The sequence below is a fragment of the Salvia splendens genome, chromosome 14, assembly GCF_004379255.2.
Source record: "Salvia splendens isolate huo1 chromosome 14, SspV2, whole genome shotgun sequence".
NCBI classification, from domain to species: domain Eukaryota; kingdom Viridiplantae; phylum Streptophyta; class Magnoliopsida; order Lamiales; family Lamiaceae; genus Salvia; species Salvia splendens.
Window position 1 is genome coordinate 19,050,696 of NC_056045.1, and position 19,282 is coordinate 19,069,977.

The window sequence follows — 19,282 nt, forward strand, 5'->3', positions numbered from 1 at the left end:
TTCTCTATTCTCTCCTCATTCTCTCTAATTGCGCAAGTTTAATTCTACACTTTCTACTCACTAGTCACTACTATATTTGTTGTGCTCATAATTTACCATTTCTTTTATACGTCTTAATACATATTTCATTCCAAGTCCATATTACTTTTCATTTATCAATATATTCAATATGTCTTCTTCTCGTGGTGGATCGGGACGTGGTGATCGGGGCAAGGGAATAGCCCAAGATCAAAGCACTACGCGTCCCTCAAAATCTCGACGACCTAGTCGTCGAGATGTTATGGAAGAGGTTTCCCGATTGGCAGCCGAACGCATGCAAGTAAGTAATGAAAAATTTGTTTTACAATTCACATGCACAAAATTTCATTAATTTTTTTTTGCGTTCATACTTTTAACTTCTACGTACATAATATTTGTAGATGGAAGAAGATCAAAGGACCGCCATGCTACTTGCTGAAATGCAACAAGGTGGGGGTAGGGGAGGTCGTTCCCAACAAGATGAGGAGTTCGACGTTACTATATCGTCGGACTCGGACAACAACGAGGATAGATCGCATTCTCGTATTCCTTCTAGCACCGGAGGAAATGAGGAGATGTCTGCTCCCCCTGCACCCGCTAACCCGACAAAAGCTTTGAAATCGGACATTTTTGTCAAACACTACAAGAGGGTCCCGGTGGTGATTCCATGTCCTCACGATCCGAACTCTCAAGAAGAGACTTCGGACTTTCATGTTTACTGCAACTATTGCGATAAAGTGTACAAATGGACCGCCGGTGGTGGATATGGCACCCTCCGTCGCCATTTAGTGGCAAAGCATCCGGTAGAATGCGGCACTGCCTCTACCCAAAGCCAACTAAACTTCCAACCCGCCGGCTCGGGTTCGTCAGGTGCGCCTCTATTTAAATATGAAAAAAAGAATTTTGATGATTCAATGACTAGATGGGCGGCTATGAAGCATATGCCCTTTAATGTTTTTGATGACAAAAGTTTTGAGGTTACTATGCAAAGTGGGTTGAATGTAGCAATCAAAAGAATAGGTAGAATGACTGTGCAACGATCTACCGTTCGGCAGTGCTTGGAGAAAAAAGTAGAATTATCACGTTATTTAGTTAACATGGGCCACAGGGTGAACATTTGCTCAGATGTTTGGACGGATTGTTTTAACCGTCATTCATACATGGGTATTACGGTTCACTTTGTGGACAACAGTTGGACTTTGAACAAGCGTTTAATTGGTTTTAGAGAATTTGAAAGTCCACACACTGCACCCGAAATTGCTTCTTTGATTATACAAGTGTTGAATGGGTTTCAGTTATGCAACAAGATATTTTCTATTGGTTTTGATAATGCAACTGCCAACACCGCAAGTATTGCCGATTTGATTGCGGCTTGTACACCGGTAATTGGAGGTAAGTATTTTCATCAAAGATGCATTTGCCATATTTTAAATTTATGTGTACAGGATGCGCTTGAATTATGGCAAAACCATGTTTCTCCTATTAGAAATGCAGTTAGATTAATCCATCAAAAGCCAGCTATTGGCAAAGCATGGAAGAAATATTGCCATCAAAAGAATGCCAGGTACACGAATTTTACTATGGATGTGTCTCATAGATGGAATTCGACGTATGATTGTCTGAATTCTACTTTGACACATAAAGATGCTTTATGTGATTTTTATAGAACTAACCCCTACCGTGATTTATATCTTTCGCATAGTTGTTGGGATAACTGTTTGGCTTTATTTAAATTGTTCAATATTTCAAAAATGCTACTGTTGAATTGTCGGGTGTTTATTATTGCACTGCTGTTCGTGTTTTGGAGCATTGCATGTACATATCCCTTGGTTTTAAAACTGCAATGAAAAATGCTTCCTCTTCTCCCGAGTTAATGTGCGTTTTGTATTATATGATTGAAAAATGGCTCAAGTATTTCAGAGAGATTCCTAACGTGTTTTTGATTGCAAAGGTATTGGATCCAAAATGGAAATTAGCAGGTACCACGATAATTTTAGATTTTTATTATAACAATTTGAGTTCAATTGATCTTGGTCCCCTTCAAGCAATCCAATCGGATACCAGTGACGAATTTGGAGTCGACCTCTCAGAAACCTTTCAAATAAACCTCCCGGACCGGTCAGTTGTGCAACAAAACCTCGAGTATAACTTGCGCTCTCTCTACACCGAATATGAAACCAAGTATAACACCACTCACCAAGTCAGAAGACCCCCTCCTCCACAACATAACTACGGCTTTGCATTTCAAGCCGATTATGATGACCCCGACGCGCAATCCCAACTAGCCGACCTATACAACTACAGCACCGGCGGAAGGTCCTCAGGTATGGTCAGTGAATTAGATTTATATTTTGAATCACTCTTTTCCTTTGGTGATGAAGGTCCTACTCCTCCCGCCCAAATCGACGTCCTCGATTGGTGGGGAACCCACGAGAAATATTTTCCCATCCTTGCTTCAATGGCCAAGGAGATTTTTTCTGTTCCAGCTTCCACCGTCGCCGTCGAGTCCGCTTTTAGTGTTGGCTCGCGCGTTTTGGATGAATCAAGAAGTAAGCTCTCGGCGAAAAATATGGAAGCCGTGATGTTACTTGATGATTGGGCCAAAGCTGACGTCCGAGAACAAGAAAATGATTGGAATGATCGTCAAGAGGGATCACAAGATGAATTCACCGGGGATGAAGATTAGGCCAACCGTCAACCGCCGCCGGCCAAGCCAAATAGGTAAGTAAGGTAAGAGAACTACGTGGACTTTGATTCCCTAATGCAAATGAGCAATTGGGATACGTAGGCACCTCAACTTAAATTTTTAATTTAAGTTGAGCTCAAGTCATTTTTCTTTTATTTCTTTTTTTTCCCATTAATTCCTACTTTAAAAATATGCAAATACAATTACATAATTGTATTTGTATATACTCTAGTCGATGAAGTATATTTCTCTATACGGCTAAATGAGGGAAACTATTGACAATTCTACTATAATTGTTGATTGTTAGACGAAACTCAACATTTAAAGTTGAATTGCTAAAGGTGTCCTTAATTTAGTTATGTAAAAAGATCTTCTTCGCCGGTTAAGAGTATATATATAATACACTTATACGTTTAAGAACTTCAACGTCGTTTCTTGTCATTTGTAATTAGTTCTTCACTAGTAGTCTCATTTGTATTTAAATTTTGTTTAACACTTCAAGACCGCCATATGTTTTCAATTTGTAATTGTTGTAACTTGTAACGTGTAATTTGTAAACATGCAATTTCAATAAAATTGCAACTTTAGCCGTATTTTTTTCAATTTATTTACTCACATTGCATACAAAAACAAACTTGAAAAGTGTAATGTAATTTGATTAAAATTGAAAAGTTGAAAAATGCAAAAAAAAAAAAAAAAATCGTGGAACCGGCGAACCAGCCCGGAACCGGCGGTTCAAGCCGAAAACCGGCGGTTTTGAACCGCCGGGTAACCCGCCGGTTTTTTGAACCTGAACCGGAACCGTCCGAAGCTAGGCGGGCCGGTTCAGGTTCGTGAATATCTCGACCCTTGAACCGCCGGTTCGGGCCCGGAACCGGCGGTTTACGACCCTTGTGCATGCCTATATGCTTCCATCGATGTCTACTTTTGCAGGTTGATGTCGAGCAACTTCCTTTTCATTTCATTAACTACATTATATAAGTTGAAATGCCAAGACTTGTTCTTCCGGAACAACAACATTTGGATTGTTAATTTGAAGAAGAAAATAGACAAATACTATAATGGAGAGTTTACTATGTCAGAAATGGGAGCTCAAGCCGAAGCATTCCTCCACCGACGTGCTGCAGCGGTGGCGCGACCTCTGCGGCGTCGTCAAGAATCCCAAGCGCCGCTTCCGCTTCACTGCGAACATCTCCAAACGCCACGAGGCTGCTGAAATGCGCAAAACCAACCAAGAGAAATTGCGAATTGCAGTTCTCGTCTCCAAAGCCGCATTCGAATTCATAAAAGGTATTAGCATTTTCAACCTCCAAATATATCAAGTTGAGTAGTAAATATAGTCGATGAGCGTATATGATTACAGGTGGGAAGACAAGCGACTACACCGTCCCCGGAGAAGTGGACGCCGCCGGTTTCAAGATATGCGCCGAGGAATTAGGATCCATCGTAGAAGGCCACGACCTGAAGAAGCTGAAGCTCCACGGAGGGGTGGCCGGCATTGCGGAGAAGCTGGCCACGGACGCCTCCAACGGCCTCTCCACGGCCGACCTGGGCCGCAGGCAGGAGCTCTACGGCGTTAACAAGTTCCAAGAGAGCGAGCCGCGGAGCTTCTGGGTGTTCGTGTGGGAAGCCCTCCACGACATGACGCTGATGATCCTCGGCGTCTGCGCCCTCGTTTCACTCGTTGTTGGAATAGCCACGGAAGGGTGGCCCCGCGGCTCCCACGACGGGCTTGGCATTGTTGCCAGTATATTGCTTGTCGTGTTCGTTACAGCCTCGAGTGATTATCGGCAGTCTCTGCAGTTTAGAGATTTGGATAACGAGAAGAAGAAGATTTCTGTTCAAGTCACCAGGAATGGTTACAGGCAGAAGATGTCTATTTACGAGCTTCTCCCTGGCGATGTGGTGCATCTTTCCATTGGCGATCAGGTCCCTGCGGATGGGGTTTTCCTCTCTGGCTTCTCGGTGTTGATAGACGAGTCGAGCCTGACCGGGGAGAGCGAGCCGGTGGTGGTTAATAGCGGGAGCCCTTTCTTGATGTCGGGGACTAAGGTGCAGGACGGGACTTGCAAGATGCTGATCACGACCGTCGGGATGAGGACGCAGTGGGGGAAGCTGATGGCGACGCTGAGCGAAGGGGGAGACGACGAGACGCCTCTCCAGGTCAAGCTCAACGGCGTTGCGACCATCATTGGGAAGATTGGCCTTGTGTTTGCTGTTGTGACTTTCGCGGTTCTTGTTCAGAAGCTTGTTACTCGGAAATGGGGAGACAGGACTTTCTTGGTGTGGTCCGGGGATGATGCCCTGGAGCTGCTGGACTACTTCGCCATCGTTGTCACCATCGTTGTTGTGGCAGTACCCGAAGGGCTACCGTTGGCTGTCACGCTCAGCCTTGCGTTCGCTATGAAGAAGATGATGAACGACAAGGCGCTCGTGCGCCATCTTGCTGCGTGCGAGACCATGGGATCCGCCACCAGCATCTGCAGCGACAAAACCGGAACACTCACCACAAATCACATGACTGTTGTCAAAGCCTGTGTTTGTATGAATGTCAAGGAGATCACTAGGCCAGAGCATGCCTCTGCTTTCTGCTCTGAGCTCCCGCAGTCCGTGGTGAAGACGCTCGTGCAGTCCATCTTCAACAACACGGGCGGGGAAGTGGTGGTGAACAAGGACGGGAAGCGCGAGATTCTTGGGACTCCCACTGAGGCCGCGATACTCGAGTTTGGCCTATCTCTTGGTGGGGATTTTCAAGGGGAGAGGCAGGCTTATAAGCTAGTCAAAGTCGAGCCTTTCAACTCGACCAAGAAGAGGATGGGAGTGGTGCTCGAGCTTCCAGGAGGAGCCGGCCTACGAGCCCACACCAAGGGTGCCTCGGAGATAGTCCTGGCTGCCTGCAGCACAGTGCTGAATTCAAGAGGGGAAGTGGTGCCTTTGGATGATGCATCATTCAGTCATTTAAAGGAAACAATTGAGCAGTTTGCGGGTGAGGCTCTCCGGACTCTGTGCCTCGCCTACATGGAGCTCGAGGATGGGTTCTCCGCTCAGGATGATATCCCATTATCTGGATTCACTCTGATAGGCATTGTGGGGATCAAGGACCCTGTCCGCCCCGGGGTCAGGGAGTCCGTGGCTCTCTGCCGCTCAGCTGGCGTCACTGTCCGGATGGTCACTGGAGACAACATCAATACTGCAAAGGCTATTGCAAGAGAGTGTGGGATTCTCACAGATGATGGCATTGCTATAGAAGGTCCTGATTTTCGTGAGAAGAGTCTGCAGGAATTGCACCACTTGATCCCCAAGATCCAGGTGATGGCTTGTTCTTCGCCACTGGATAAGCATACACTGGTGAAGCACCTGAGAACCACGTTCAACGAGGTTGTTGCTGTGACCGGTGATGGCACGAATGATGCCCCCGCTCTTCATGAAGCAGATATTGGACTAGCAATGGGCATTGCTGGAACTGAGGTGACCTATCAAACTTCCCTTAATTTTTGTTTTTGTATCCGAGAAAGTAACCATGTTGTGATTGAATTCAGGTGGCAAAAGAGAGTGCTGATGTTATAATTTTGGATGACAATTTCTCTACCATCGTCACGGAGCAAGATGGGGCCGTTCGGTATATGTAAACATCCAGAAGTTTGTGCAGTTCCAGCTGACTGTCAACATTGTTGCCCTCATTGTAAACTTCACTTCAGCTTGTTTAACTGGTAACCAATCATGCCTCATGTTTAATTTAATCTTTTTACATACTTATTACTTAGTGATCCAAAATTGTGACACTTTCAGGGAGTGCTCCTCTGACTGCTGTTCAGCTGCTATGGGTGAACATGATCATGGACACGCTCGGGGCGCTTGCACTGGCCACAGAGCCTCCAAATGAGGCGCTGATGAAGAAGGCGCCCGTTGGAAGGAGAGGGAACTTCATCACCAATGTGATGTGGAGGAACATCTTGGGACAATCAGTCTACCAGTTTGTGGTCATATGGTTCCTTCAAGCATATGGGAAATCATATTTTGAAATAGAAAACTATCCCAACTCTGACCTAATCCTTAACACCATCATCTTCAACACATTTGTCTTCTGCCAGGTAAATCTTCTTCAACATCAACTCATGCTAAAAAAAAACTCTACCTGAAATCTCATTATATATATTTACATGGTTGTGCAGCTGTTCAACGAGGTGAACTCGCGAGAGATGGAGAAGATAAATGTGCTACAAGGGATACTGAACAACCACGTGTTCGCCCCCGTTGTTGGCTCGACAATCCTCTTCCAGATCATAATTGTTGAGTTCTTTGGGACATTTGCAAACACCACTCCTCTCACAATGAGGCAATGGAAAGCATGTATATTCATTGGCTTCTTAGGCATGCCCATTGCTGTCATCCTGAAAACACTAATTCCCATTAGAAATTAAGGAAGAAGAAATTATGCACTAATCATCTAGACTCTCATAACAATTTTCTCATGCAACTAGAACAAACCCTTTTATTTTCTTAGCCTCTTGACATGTTGTAATTTTATCTAGCGGTTTAGGATTTTTTTTTCTTTTTCCTTGTATAGTTCATTTGTTGATATTGTAAAGTCGGATGATCTATTCTTTAATCTACGATTCCATTGCAAAGCTAATTTTGTTTTCAAGGTTTCATTCCACTATTTCAAGTTTTATTTTTACGTGAAATGATTTTCGAACGTAGGACGCAAGCTAGTTTATTTTACTAAACAAATAACTCATTCACTGATAAGGTCGGCTTGATATCATATAGTAATTGGAATTTTATGAATTAAATTTGAAATTAGTATGAGTTATTGGTGTATGAGTTATTTTATTGGTATGAGTTATTGGTGTATGAGTTATTTTGAAAATTCGAACGTCTTCGTAATTTTCGAAAGTCATGTCTTTTGTGAAATCAATACTTCTTCCGTTCATGAAAAATAATATAATTACAGAGGCATAACGTTCGAAAATTAAATTACAAAAGTGTTTATTGGTGTATGAGTTATTTGTTTATTGGTGTATTGATATAACATGCACACATTGCACACACAAAGACGTGCACTTTACACATACACAAATCCACATATAACAATACATATCACACATTCATTAACACAATGCATACACTATTAACATTCATTTAGAATTGTAATTTAATTTATAATATAAACATTTTTTTTATATGAATACTTCTTCCATTCATGAAAAATAATTTTATCTTTTTATTTTGAAATATTCATAAAAAGTAGTTGCATCCAAAAAAAAAGTTCTCTCAAATTATTAACATTTTTCTACCCATTTTTCCTCCTCCCTTATACTTAATAATAATATTAATTTAATAATTTTCATCCCATTAAATCAAACTATTAATTTGTATTCAAACTATTAATTTGAATAAAACGATGTCGCCAGAGTTAAAGGGCAAAACTTGGAAATAAAATGAAAATGGAAAGAGTGAACTACATCAAAAGTTCCTAACCTTTCTGTTTGTGACACTGCAGGTCCCTAACAAAAAAAAATAGCGTCAGAGTACCCTAACGATAAATATAATCACGAATCATATTTTTTCGGACCAAAATACCCTTAGGCCCTAAAAGGGCATTTTTGCAACTCCATTATATTGTTGACATGTGATTTCTGCCACATTTTGTCAGCAACTTCTTATGTAATTTTCTAATAAATTATAGTACTTCATACGTAATTAAAATTTTGTCATTATTTACACTTTCTAATTTTTTTTATAATATACATATTCATCATTATCTACATTAATTAATATGAAAAGAATAAAATGAGACCCTTTCTTCCTTATAAAACTCACTTTCAGGTATTTTTCGATATTTTCTATTTCTACTAATTTTTATTTGTTTTTTTACCTTGATTTATTGATCGATTTTATTTATTATGATAATATCCCAATTTTGCAGTATTAATTTATAAATTTATGACAAGGCTCATTTCATGCATTGGTTATGGGGTTAAATTCTGTAAATTCAGTGAACTAATAAGTATTTGTAAGTTCAGGTGCGTGTAAAATCTGCCAGACCTAGGAAGTGCATACAAATTACCCGAGGCAGAGAAAAAGGAGGGAAATGAATTGAAAAGCGTCAGCAATCTACCAAACCGAAGAAATGACAAATGCGTTGGCAGAAAGCAAAAGTGGAGCAAGGAGCAAATAAAAAAGATCAAGGGCATAAAGGACAAATCATACCTTGTATATTGTCACCACTTACTAGAAATAGAGGAATATAAGAAGTTTTTTTTGTGTACAAATATTGACAAAACTTTAATCACGTATGAAGTATCAAAACTTATTAGGATATCACATAAGAAGTTACTGACATAAATGCAACAGAATTCATATGTCAGCTAATTTAGGGATTGTAAAAAATGCCCTTCAAGTCATTTGGGTATTTTCGTCTGAAAAGTGGCTAAAAAACATGATTCGTGATTATGTTTAATGTTAGGGTCATCTGACGATATTTTTTTTTGTTAGGGACCTACAGTATAACGAACCGAAAAGTTAGGGGCTTTTGATATAATTCATTCAAATGGAAATTACAAGGAGAAAAAGGGGAAAGGTTTCCATGGAAAAGAAGAGCATCAAATTATATTAACCCTTATTAGGCCATCCGCAATGGCGTCTAGCGCACCGCCTAGCCGAGCGCCGGCGCTAGGCGGTGCGCTAGGCGGTCCATTGCAACCGCCTAGCCAATTCCGGAATAAAAAACCGCCTAGCGCTAGGCGATTTCGGGGTGCTGGGCGATCCGCTCGGCGCTATTGCAGCATCCGAATAGCCTAGCGCATCGCCTAGCCTATTTTTAATTTTCGAAACACTATATATATGCGCTTTGCACGTCATTTTCATTCGCACCACTTGTTTTAACGAGTACTCTCTCTATCTTAATTTCCGTACAAGATCAACACCGAGAAATGAGTAACGCTAGTGGTAGTAGTGGTGGGGATGCTGAGGAGTACGATCGTATAATGAACGAAGCGCTAGAGGCCTATACGAACCGTGAGATTGATCGATGGATGCAGAGGGCCTTGCAGCCGGTGGTACCTCGACCTCGCTGCACATCAGCGCCTATACGAAGACTACTTCGTACAGGAGCCGCGGTTCAACGCCAACCATTTCAGGCGCCGTTTTAGGATGAGCACGGCCCTGTTTATGCGTATTGTTAACGTTTTGGAGCATCGATATCTGTATTTCCGCTTCAGGCACGATGCGGCTGGCAGACCCGGCCACACACCTATTCAAAAGTGCACTGCGGCAATCCGGCAGTTGGCCTACGAAGGCGCGGCAGACATGTGGGACGAGTACCTCCACATCGGTGAGACGACTGCCCTTGAATGTATGAAGTATTTTTGTCTGGGCGTGATTGAAATATTCAGTGATCAGTACCTTCGAAGCCCTACCCCCCGAAGACTGCCAGGATCTTTTGCGGATGCACGGGGAACAACATGGGTTCTCGGGGATGTTAGGCAGCATAGATTGTATGCATTGGGAGTGGAAGAACTGTCCCGCTTCCTGGAAGGGGTTCTACACAACCGGCTACAAGGGAAAGAATCCCACGATGAACCTTGAGGCCGTAGCTGATTACCGGCTGTGGATTTGGCAGGCGTATTTTGGGATAGCCGGTTCGAACAACGACCTCAACGTCCTCTACTCGTCGCCACTTTTCAACGAGCAGTGCCAGGGTGTCGGTCCGGCCATCAGTTTTGTATCCAACGGCAACCGGCATGATATGAGCTACTACTTGGTGGATGGGATATACCTTAGGTGGCCCGTCTTTGTGAAGACGATCCGGTGCGTATCAGATGAGAGGAAGGTCTACTTTGCGGCACGGCAGGAGTCGGCGCGCAAGGACGTGGAGCGTGCATTTGGTGTGCTCCAGTCTCGATGGACGGCAGTTAGGGGTCCAACGCGTTTGTGGCATGTCGACTGCATTGCTGATATAATGTACGCCTGTATTATCATGCACAACATGATTGTCGAAGATGAAGGTGTACAACTGACTAGTTGGACCAACGACGATAATGAAGTCGGTCCAAGCCACGGCGTGGCCGCCCCCAACGTACGGAGTCGGGTACCTCACGATGAAGCCGGCCGCCTCCAAGCACATGCCGACATGCGCCTAGCGGAGGCTCATATTCGACTCCAAAAGGATTTAATTGAAGAGTTATGGGCACGGAGGACTGCACGACGTTAGTTTTTTTTTAAATTATGTAATTTTTTTTAATTAATGTACTTTTTAAATTTTAATAATATTATTGAATTTTCTCGTATTTGTGTCGTAAATTTAATTCCGTATTTTTGGTGATTGTTAATTATTTGTTTTATACTGCCTCCGTCCCTGAAAATTTGTCCCAGTTTTTCATTTTCGTCCGTCCCTCAAAATTTGTCTCATTTCACTTTTTACTATTTTTGATAGTGGATCCCATATTCCACTAACTCATTCATACTCACATTTTATTATAAAACTAATATATAAAAATAAGTTATACAATCCACTAACCTTTTCAACTCACTTTCCATTACACTTCCTAAAACCCGTGTTGGGTCAAAGTGAGATAAATTTTTGGGGACGGAGGTAGTATAATTTTGAGTGATGTGGCTAGGCTATGACTAGGCTATGACTGAGTTATTTGCTTGTTTTGATAATGTGACATGTTGATTTTTAGTGTTAATGATGTGGTAGGAGAAGTTTATGGCTAGAATATGGTCGGACTATTGCTGGGCTATTCCTATCGTGGATGACCTTACCATTTGATGCCCTCCAATTCTTCGTCTCTCGTCACCACTCTCATCTCTCTTCTCTCCTCCACCGTCTACCCTCCCTGCTTGCTCGAAACCATGTCGCAGAAGATCGGGAAAGCGATTAGGCGGCCCGGAGCCCCCTCCAAGGCGCCGGTCTACTCAGACGTCAATGTTATCCGCCCTAACGACTATTGGGACTACGAGGCGCTTACTGTTCAATGGGGGTGGGCAATCAATCCATTCGGATGCTCCAATCAATTTTCTTTTCTTTTATTTTCATCTAATTTGTTTTTTTTGGCTTTGATTGGGTGCCACAGGGAGCAGGATGATTACGAGGTGGTGAGGAAGGTTGGTAGGGGGAAATACAGCGAGGTTTTTGAGGGTATTCATGTTACCAATAACGAGAAATGCATCATCAAAATCCTCAAACCGGTCAAGAAGAAGAAGGTCGATAAATCAATTTTTTCCCTCAAGATAGTTTCTTGTCCGTCAAATGCTATTTTCTTGCTATGAACAATAAGGGGGAGAAGATTGAATGGATATTTTTCTTAACATTCAATTTAATAGATTAATTGAATAGGAATTTGGTCGAAATCAAAACCACGGTCTAGTGAGTTGTTTCACTTCAATTAGGATAGCATTAGCAATAGATAGAGATGCCTTAATTTTGGTTTTTGTTTCTGATTTTAATTGGGGTTTGAATTGGAGGGAATTTTGACAGTAAAGAATCAGGAAAAGCTAATACGGAGTTTGAGAAATGATAAAGATAAATGCCAGAGGCGGAGGAGAATTCACAAGAACTAAGAAGAGAAAATATGAATGTAGAAAAAAAAATAAGTAGAAGAAGTCTTGTTGCTTGAATACTATTCTGGTTGCATTGTGAAGCAAGTTTGAATCAAGAGTTTGTTTGATATACTTTTCTATGTTGGTGTGCACTTGTAATTGTTTTAAGGTTTATATGAATGGTCGTGTCCATTTCTACAGATCAAGAGAGAGATTAAGATTTTGCAGAATCTCAGTGGAGGGCCAAATATTGTGAAGTTGCTTGATATTGTGAGGGATCAGCAATCAAAGACCCCAAGTCTTATATTTGAACATGTGAACAATACGGACTTTAAAGTGCTGTATCCCACTCTTTCAGACTTTGATATTAGATATTACATATATGAACTTTTGAAGGTAAGTCTCTTCTTTCATCTGCACTTACTTTTTCTTCTATGTCTTCTTTCAAGTTCGTCTTTATCTTCTTGGACTTTTTCTGTCTCAGCTGATATTATTACCCTAGGGATTACTTGACATGTGCTATTCTATCATTTTTCATACCAACTTGATTTTATGCGTACATTTTGTATGACATGTTGAAGTTGAAGAACAGTGAAACTAAATGGATTCAGTCATTTCAGTTTGATATTTTTTTGTGGATGCATCATTTTATGCCCCTGTTATTCCAACCTGAACTTGGAGACCATAACATCATTTTTACTAGAGTATGAAGAGTAGGTTCAAGGACCCTGTTCTTTTTTCTGCTGGGGACGGAAATATGACAAGCAACAAAGGAAACAGGAATTTCCATAGGTTCTTCTCTCGATTATGTGGTTGAGCACTAACAGCAATGATGTTTAGGTTTTTTATTATTGTTATTGCTAATTTAATTGAAGCAAGCTAGTTTTCTTGGTTAATAGGAGTATCTAAATGAGCACATGCCTAATTATAATGAATTAGTTACCCGCACTCACCTCTTCTCCGGATCTCTTCTAGCTGTGATAGAAATGATGTTTCCTGATGGAGAGGCTGAAGCTTTTTTTAACTGATGTACAGGCTTTAGACTATTGCCATTCTCAAGGTATCATGCATCGGGATGTGAAACCCCATAATGTCATGATAGATCACGAGCAGCGTAAACTCCGCCTAATTGACTGGGGACTTGCTGAATTCTACCATCCAGGGAAAGAATATAATGTTCGTGTTGCTTCTAGGTTTGCGATCATTCTTCACCTCTGGTCTCTATTTAAAAACTGTACTTCCCTTTTGAATATGTATTGCTTTGTTGAAAGAATATTTTCTCATTTGCACTCCCTTTTTCTTATATGCTCTGGTTTAGTTAGTGGAAGAGAATCACGTAAGTATAGTTTATAGACCACCAACTGCTAACGAAGGAAATGAGGCTCATATAGGATTGTTACCAAGTCAAAGGAAGAGTAAATTCTTCTGATATTGTGTTCTGCTATTTTTATCTATGATGAATCAGGTTTATATGAATGTGCCATTGCTCTGATTGTATTAAGATTTCCACTTAGAATTATTGTGGACGTCAGGCTTGACCTAGATAAGGAGTTATAATTCTGATAATGATAGTTTACTCAATGAGAATTAAATTTTGGTTCTGTAAATTCAGTTTGGAGAGAAATAATGACGATTGTTTGGTTTAGCTGAAGTGAACAAATTGATGAGTTTCAAAGTGGAATCTTTTAATATTGGACATATATTCTCAATTCTTAATTTTGTGTTGCATCTTTTTTCATTATCGCAATTTTGATTAATAAACCTTATTATTATGAAACTATAATAATTTAATAATTTAATAGGAGTACTTATTTGGAATAGCGAGTATAATATATTTCAGTCAAAATCTAAAAAATTAGGAACTTTAGATGCATCTAGGTGGCTAGTAAATAGTGGTGTGAATGTGATTGGTGTCCCTTGAACTTGATTTCAAGGGAATATGATTAAAGAAGATGGCAAGCATAAATTTCACTATAGAAAATAACATGTTTTGATTATAATGAATTTTCCCTATTAGTTCTGTCTTCTTGGTAGGAAATTAATTGTCAAGTACAAGTTTATCATTACATTATTTCTGTCAACTGCAGTGCATATGGTCAATTATCGGTCACTGTTAATATCCTATTGATTCATGTCCTAATGGTAATTTACTTTGTTTTTTGTTATCTCATAAGAGGCGGTGGATGAATCATGAATTTGATTGTGACCTATTAATAATTAGCTAGAAGTCTTCTAATATGTATAATCTGACAGTTAGGAAATAAGGGCATAGTTTGATCATTTGTGACTTGTTTCAATTTTGTATTAACCGTAGAACTTGGTTCTCTTGCAAATTTATAAGCCAACTGAAGTTGAAACTATTGGTAAACCTTGGGGTCTTGGGGATCAGAATTATGATTACTTCTTGATAATGGCAGTATCTCTTTTCCATGTCATCACCATTATGTCCAAACAAAATATATGATATTCGACATGAGAAATTTGGGATCTTAATATTGATGCAAATCATCTGATTATTGTGCTAGGATCAGATTTGATGGATGATTTTGACAGTCACATGTGCTAAATAGATATATGCAAATAATTGCCTTAAGTTCTAATCTCATGTATATTACACTGAAGAGTGAAGGGAACAGTTGGCATGAGAATTGCTAAGCATTTTATGTAGTTAAATTATTGAAATGTGTTTGGCTCCATGTTTCACTTCGGCCAGCTTATTGTATATTTAAATATCTAGGTAGCAGCCTCTTAACTCAGACTCTCCTCCTAGATCTCTGTTCCTTACCATATTTATTAGTTGAAAGATGATTTCAGATTCATGGTTACGAGTATGGGTATTTGTTTGATTATGTTGCTTCTAGCTGTGTACTAAATGTATGCATTTTTAATTTTTTTTTGCCATATGCACAGATATTTTAAAGGCCCTGAACTTCTGGTTGATTTGCAAGATTATGATTACTCCTTGGACTTATGGAGCTTGGGCTGTATGTTTGCTGGAATGGTATGCTTATTTCTTTAATCTGTCTCTGTTGTAGGTGTTAAACTTCTATTCTTCTATAATGCTATCCTTTCTGTATGTTTCTAAATATGGAAGAATCAGAATGTAAAATAGACTATGCTCACATATATTATAGCAAGCATCTCAATCTCTATTGTAGCTATTCTTCCTGAAGCCTCACGAGAGACTTTTATCTGATTTCTTGTGATGTGTGGATGGCAGATGTGATTTTAAATGGTCGTACCTAAATTAAATATGCACTTTCCTTTTTCTAACTATGCTTATGTGAAACTTGTGCTGTGTAGATATTCCGCAAGGAGCCTTTCTTCTATGGGCATGATAATTATGATCAACTGGTCAAGATTGCAAAGGTATGTCGAAAGATAACTCTCTAGTGAATTTACTCTTTGACTTGAACTCGTTTTTTTTTTCCAGATAAGTTGTTCACATGGCTGAGATTGGAATGTATCCCATGTTCTAGCGATTAATTCTCACCTTCAGTTTAATAAGATGATCATGTCCTTTGAGTTTAATTGCATCCTTTCTGTGTATAATGCATCATAAGTTTATGATAATATCACAATACTCAATATTGGTAGTAAGGTTTCAAATCTTGATAAAATGGCAGGTATTGGGTACGGATGAGTTGAATGTCTATTTGAACAAGTACCGCTTGGAATTAGACCAAAATCTCGCAGCTCTTGTTGGAAGGTGAAATATATGAGACTTGCAATTGGTTTTCCGTTTGTATTTATTTATATATTCTTAGTAGAAGTCTATAAGATAATACTGATTTCCTGGTGTGTCAATCTAGGCATAGTAGAAAGCCGTGGACAAAATTCATCAATGCTGATAATCAACATTTGGCTGTTCCTGATGTAAGCAGTTCATCCATATCAAAATTAAGTTTTTGATATAATATTTGACTGAAAATATTCTTTTATCATCTGAAGGCAATTGATTTTGTTGACAAGTTGTTGCGATATGATCATCAAGAAAGGCCAACTGCAAAGGAAGCAATGGTACCTTCTTTCTTCACCTGACTGTTTCCAACAGGGATATTTGTTTTTCTTATGATGGAATTTGAGATATGGAATCATCTTTATCCAATTTATACGCCATTCTCTCTATATCCTATTTAATGGTTGCTGCTAAAGCATTTCTTTTGCTTTTGACTGATGGTTGTAATCTTGTGCAGGCACATCCTTACTTTCATCCGATAAGGAATGCAGAAGGCCGCAGAAGTCGTGGCCAATAGGATTTGAAGGAGGGGTCTCCGAGTTTGAGGTGCCCAGTTATTCTTCTTGTTCTTGTAAACTTGTACTGATGATCATTCAAGTTGAGTAGCTCTGTCTGTGGTTACCATCTGATTCATTCACAAGTTTGTTGTACTTCACTGTACACAAATTTGTGTCAGCGCTGTCTGTGTGTGGTTTATGAGATAGATTTTCATGATTGATTTCTTCAATTAAATTATCCGTTGCTTGAAACTGAAGCAGAAATCGTGTTTGTGTTTGTGGCCTTTGTAACGGCCTAGATTCGTTGTTCTGTAACTGTTTTGTCGAGTGCGATCTGCTAGATTTTGATCTGCTCAATGTTGTTTTCTTCTTTCAATCCTCTATGGGGGTGTTCGGTTGGCAAGATTAAATCTTATGATTAAATATGTATCATGTTTGGTTCATAAGAACGAACCCTTCAACGTAATCCTAGATGGATAGTCTCATGATAATTAGTCATAGCCTCCCCCCTCCAACTAAAATAATCTCAAAACTTAATACTAGATGGATAGTCTCATGATATTAGTCATGGCAACCGAACGCCACACACACACACACACACACATAGATATATATATATACCTAGGAAAATGATCAATACAAAACTTGATCTCAATACAAAATCCAGACCAAATCCTGACCATGAGATTTGACAATCCAATGGTCAATAATTAAACAAAAACACGGAGGGTCATTGTAAAGCAGTTTTAGGTCATATTATAAACTTTGGGTTTGAGGTCATGTTAAGATCATTTCATGTCATCCTTACTATAATGACGTAAAAATAAGCTTACAATGACCTAAAAATGACTTTTGTATGCTTGGTTCTGCATTTTTGTATTAAGAATGGTTTTGCATGGATCAAAACCCATATATATATATATATATATACCTATATATATATATATATATGGGTGCGTTATAATGATAACCCTAATTTCCGTAATAATCCTATAACTAAATCTGGACCACACATTTTTAAAATCACGCGGTCTAGATTCAAACTTAGATTTACTTCATAAAAAAAAGCGCGGGGGTAAATATGTCATTTCTCTCATGATAAAATTTACGTATCCAAATTTCGCTCATTTAATTTATGAATTTCGCTCATTTTATCATTTTATCAGTCAGTCAAAAGTATCATTCTATCGGGCAAAACTATCATTCTATCGGGCAAAACTATCATTCTATGCAATAAACATAACATATATCATTTTATCAGTCAGTCAAAAGTATCATTTTATCAACTCAGAGTATCATTCTATCCGGCAAAACTATCATTCTATGAAATAAACCTATCATTTTATCACAAAGCAGTAAACGTATCATTTTATCAACTTAGAGTATCATTTTTATAAGCTAACTGTCATTTTATCCGCTTAGATTATCATTTTATACAGTATCATTTTATTAAACAAAAATGTCATTTCATACACCAAAAATACCTATTATTCTATCGGCTGAAAGTATCATTCTACCCGGCAAAACTATCATTCTATCGACTGAAAGTATCATTCTATCCGGCAAAACTATCATTTTATCAGTTTTATGTCATTTTGTCACGTTAAAGTATCATTTTATCAGCTTATATGCAATTTCTTCAGCTAAACTATCATTTTTATAAGCTAACTGTCATTTTATCCGCTTAGATTATCATTTTATCAGGTAAAAGCATCATTTTATTAAATAAAAATGTCATTTTATACACCAAAAATACCTATCATTCTATCGGCTGAAAGTATCATTCTACCCGGCAAAACTATCATTCTATCGGCTGAAAGTATCATTCTATCCGGAAAAACTATCATTTTATCAGTTTTATGTCATTTTGTCACGTTAAAGTATCATTTTATCAGCTTATATGCAATTTCTTCAGCTAAACTATCATTTTTATAAGGTTACTGTCATTTTATCCGCTTAGATTATCATTTTATCAGGTAAAAGTATCATTTTATTAAATAAAAATGTCATTTTATACACCAAAAATACCTATCATTCTATCGGCTGAAAGTATCATTCTACCCGACAAAACTATCATTCTATCGGCTGAAAGTATCATTTTATCCGAAAAAACTATCATTTTATCAGTTTTATGTCATTTTGTCACGTTAAAGTATCATTTTATCAGCTTATATGCAATTTCTTCAGCTAAACTATCATTTTTATAAGGTTACTGTCATTTTATCCGCTTAGACTATCATTTTATCAGGTAAAAGTATCATTTTATTAAACAAAAATGTCATTTTATACACCAAAAGTACCTATCATTCTATCGGCTGAAAGTATCATTCTACCCGACAAAACTATCATTCTATCGGCTGAAAGTATCATTCTATCCGGCAAAACTATCATTTTATGCAGTAAACCTAACATTTATAAGCTAAAAGTATCATTTTATCAGCTTAGAGTATCATTCTATCCGGAAAAACTATCATTTTATAAGGTTTCTGTAATTTTATCCGCTTAGATTATCATTTTATCAGGTAAAAGTATTATTTTATTAAACAAAAATGTCATTTTATACATCAAAAATACCTATCATTCTATCGGCTAAAAGTATCATTCTATCCGGCAAAACTATCATTTTATGCAGTAAACCTAACATTTATAAGCTAAAAGTATCATTTTATCAACTCAGAGTATCATTCTATCCGGCAAAACTATCATTTTATGCAGTAAACCTAACATTTATAAGCTAAAAGTATCATTTTATCAACTCAGAGTATCATTCTATCCGGCAAAACTATCATTCTATGC

The 19,282-nt window shown here is 38.8% G+C and overlaps 2 protein-coding genes across 2 annotated transcripts; both read left to right on the forward strand.

Moving 5' to 3' along the window:
- Positions 1 to 3,765: 3,765 nt before the first annotated feature.
- On the forward strand, positions 3,766 to 7,125 carry LOC121763878 (calcium-transporting ATPase 2, plasma membrane-type-like). The gene is given in 6 exon segments (XM_042159974.1): positions 3,766 to 3,994; positions 4,068 to 6,172; positions 6,244 to 6,301; positions 6,304 to 6,414; positions 6,494 to 6,795; positions 6,877 to 7,125. Coding segments are annotated over 6 exon segments (3,054 nt in total).
- Positions 7,126 to 11,464: 4,339 nt separating this feature from the next.
- On the forward strand, positions 11,465 to 16,743 carry LOC121763594 (casein kinase II subunit alpha-like). The gene is made up of 10 exons (XM_042159648.1): positions 11,465 to 11,691; positions 11,785 to 11,914; positions 12,452 to 12,646; positions 13,286 to 13,443; positions 15,161 to 15,251; positions 15,554 to 15,619; positions 15,877 to 15,959; positions 16,063 to 16,126; positions 16,202 to 16,270; positions 16,447 to 16,743. Exons 1-10 carry the CDS (start codon positions 11,480 to 11,482, stop codon positions 16,504 to 16,506), a joined length of 1,128 nt encoding a protein of 375 aa, XP_042015582.1. The 5' UTR covers positions 11,465 to 11,479; the 3' UTR covers positions 16,507 to 16,743.
- The last annotated feature ends 2,539 nt before the right edge of the window (positions 16,744 to 19,282 follow it).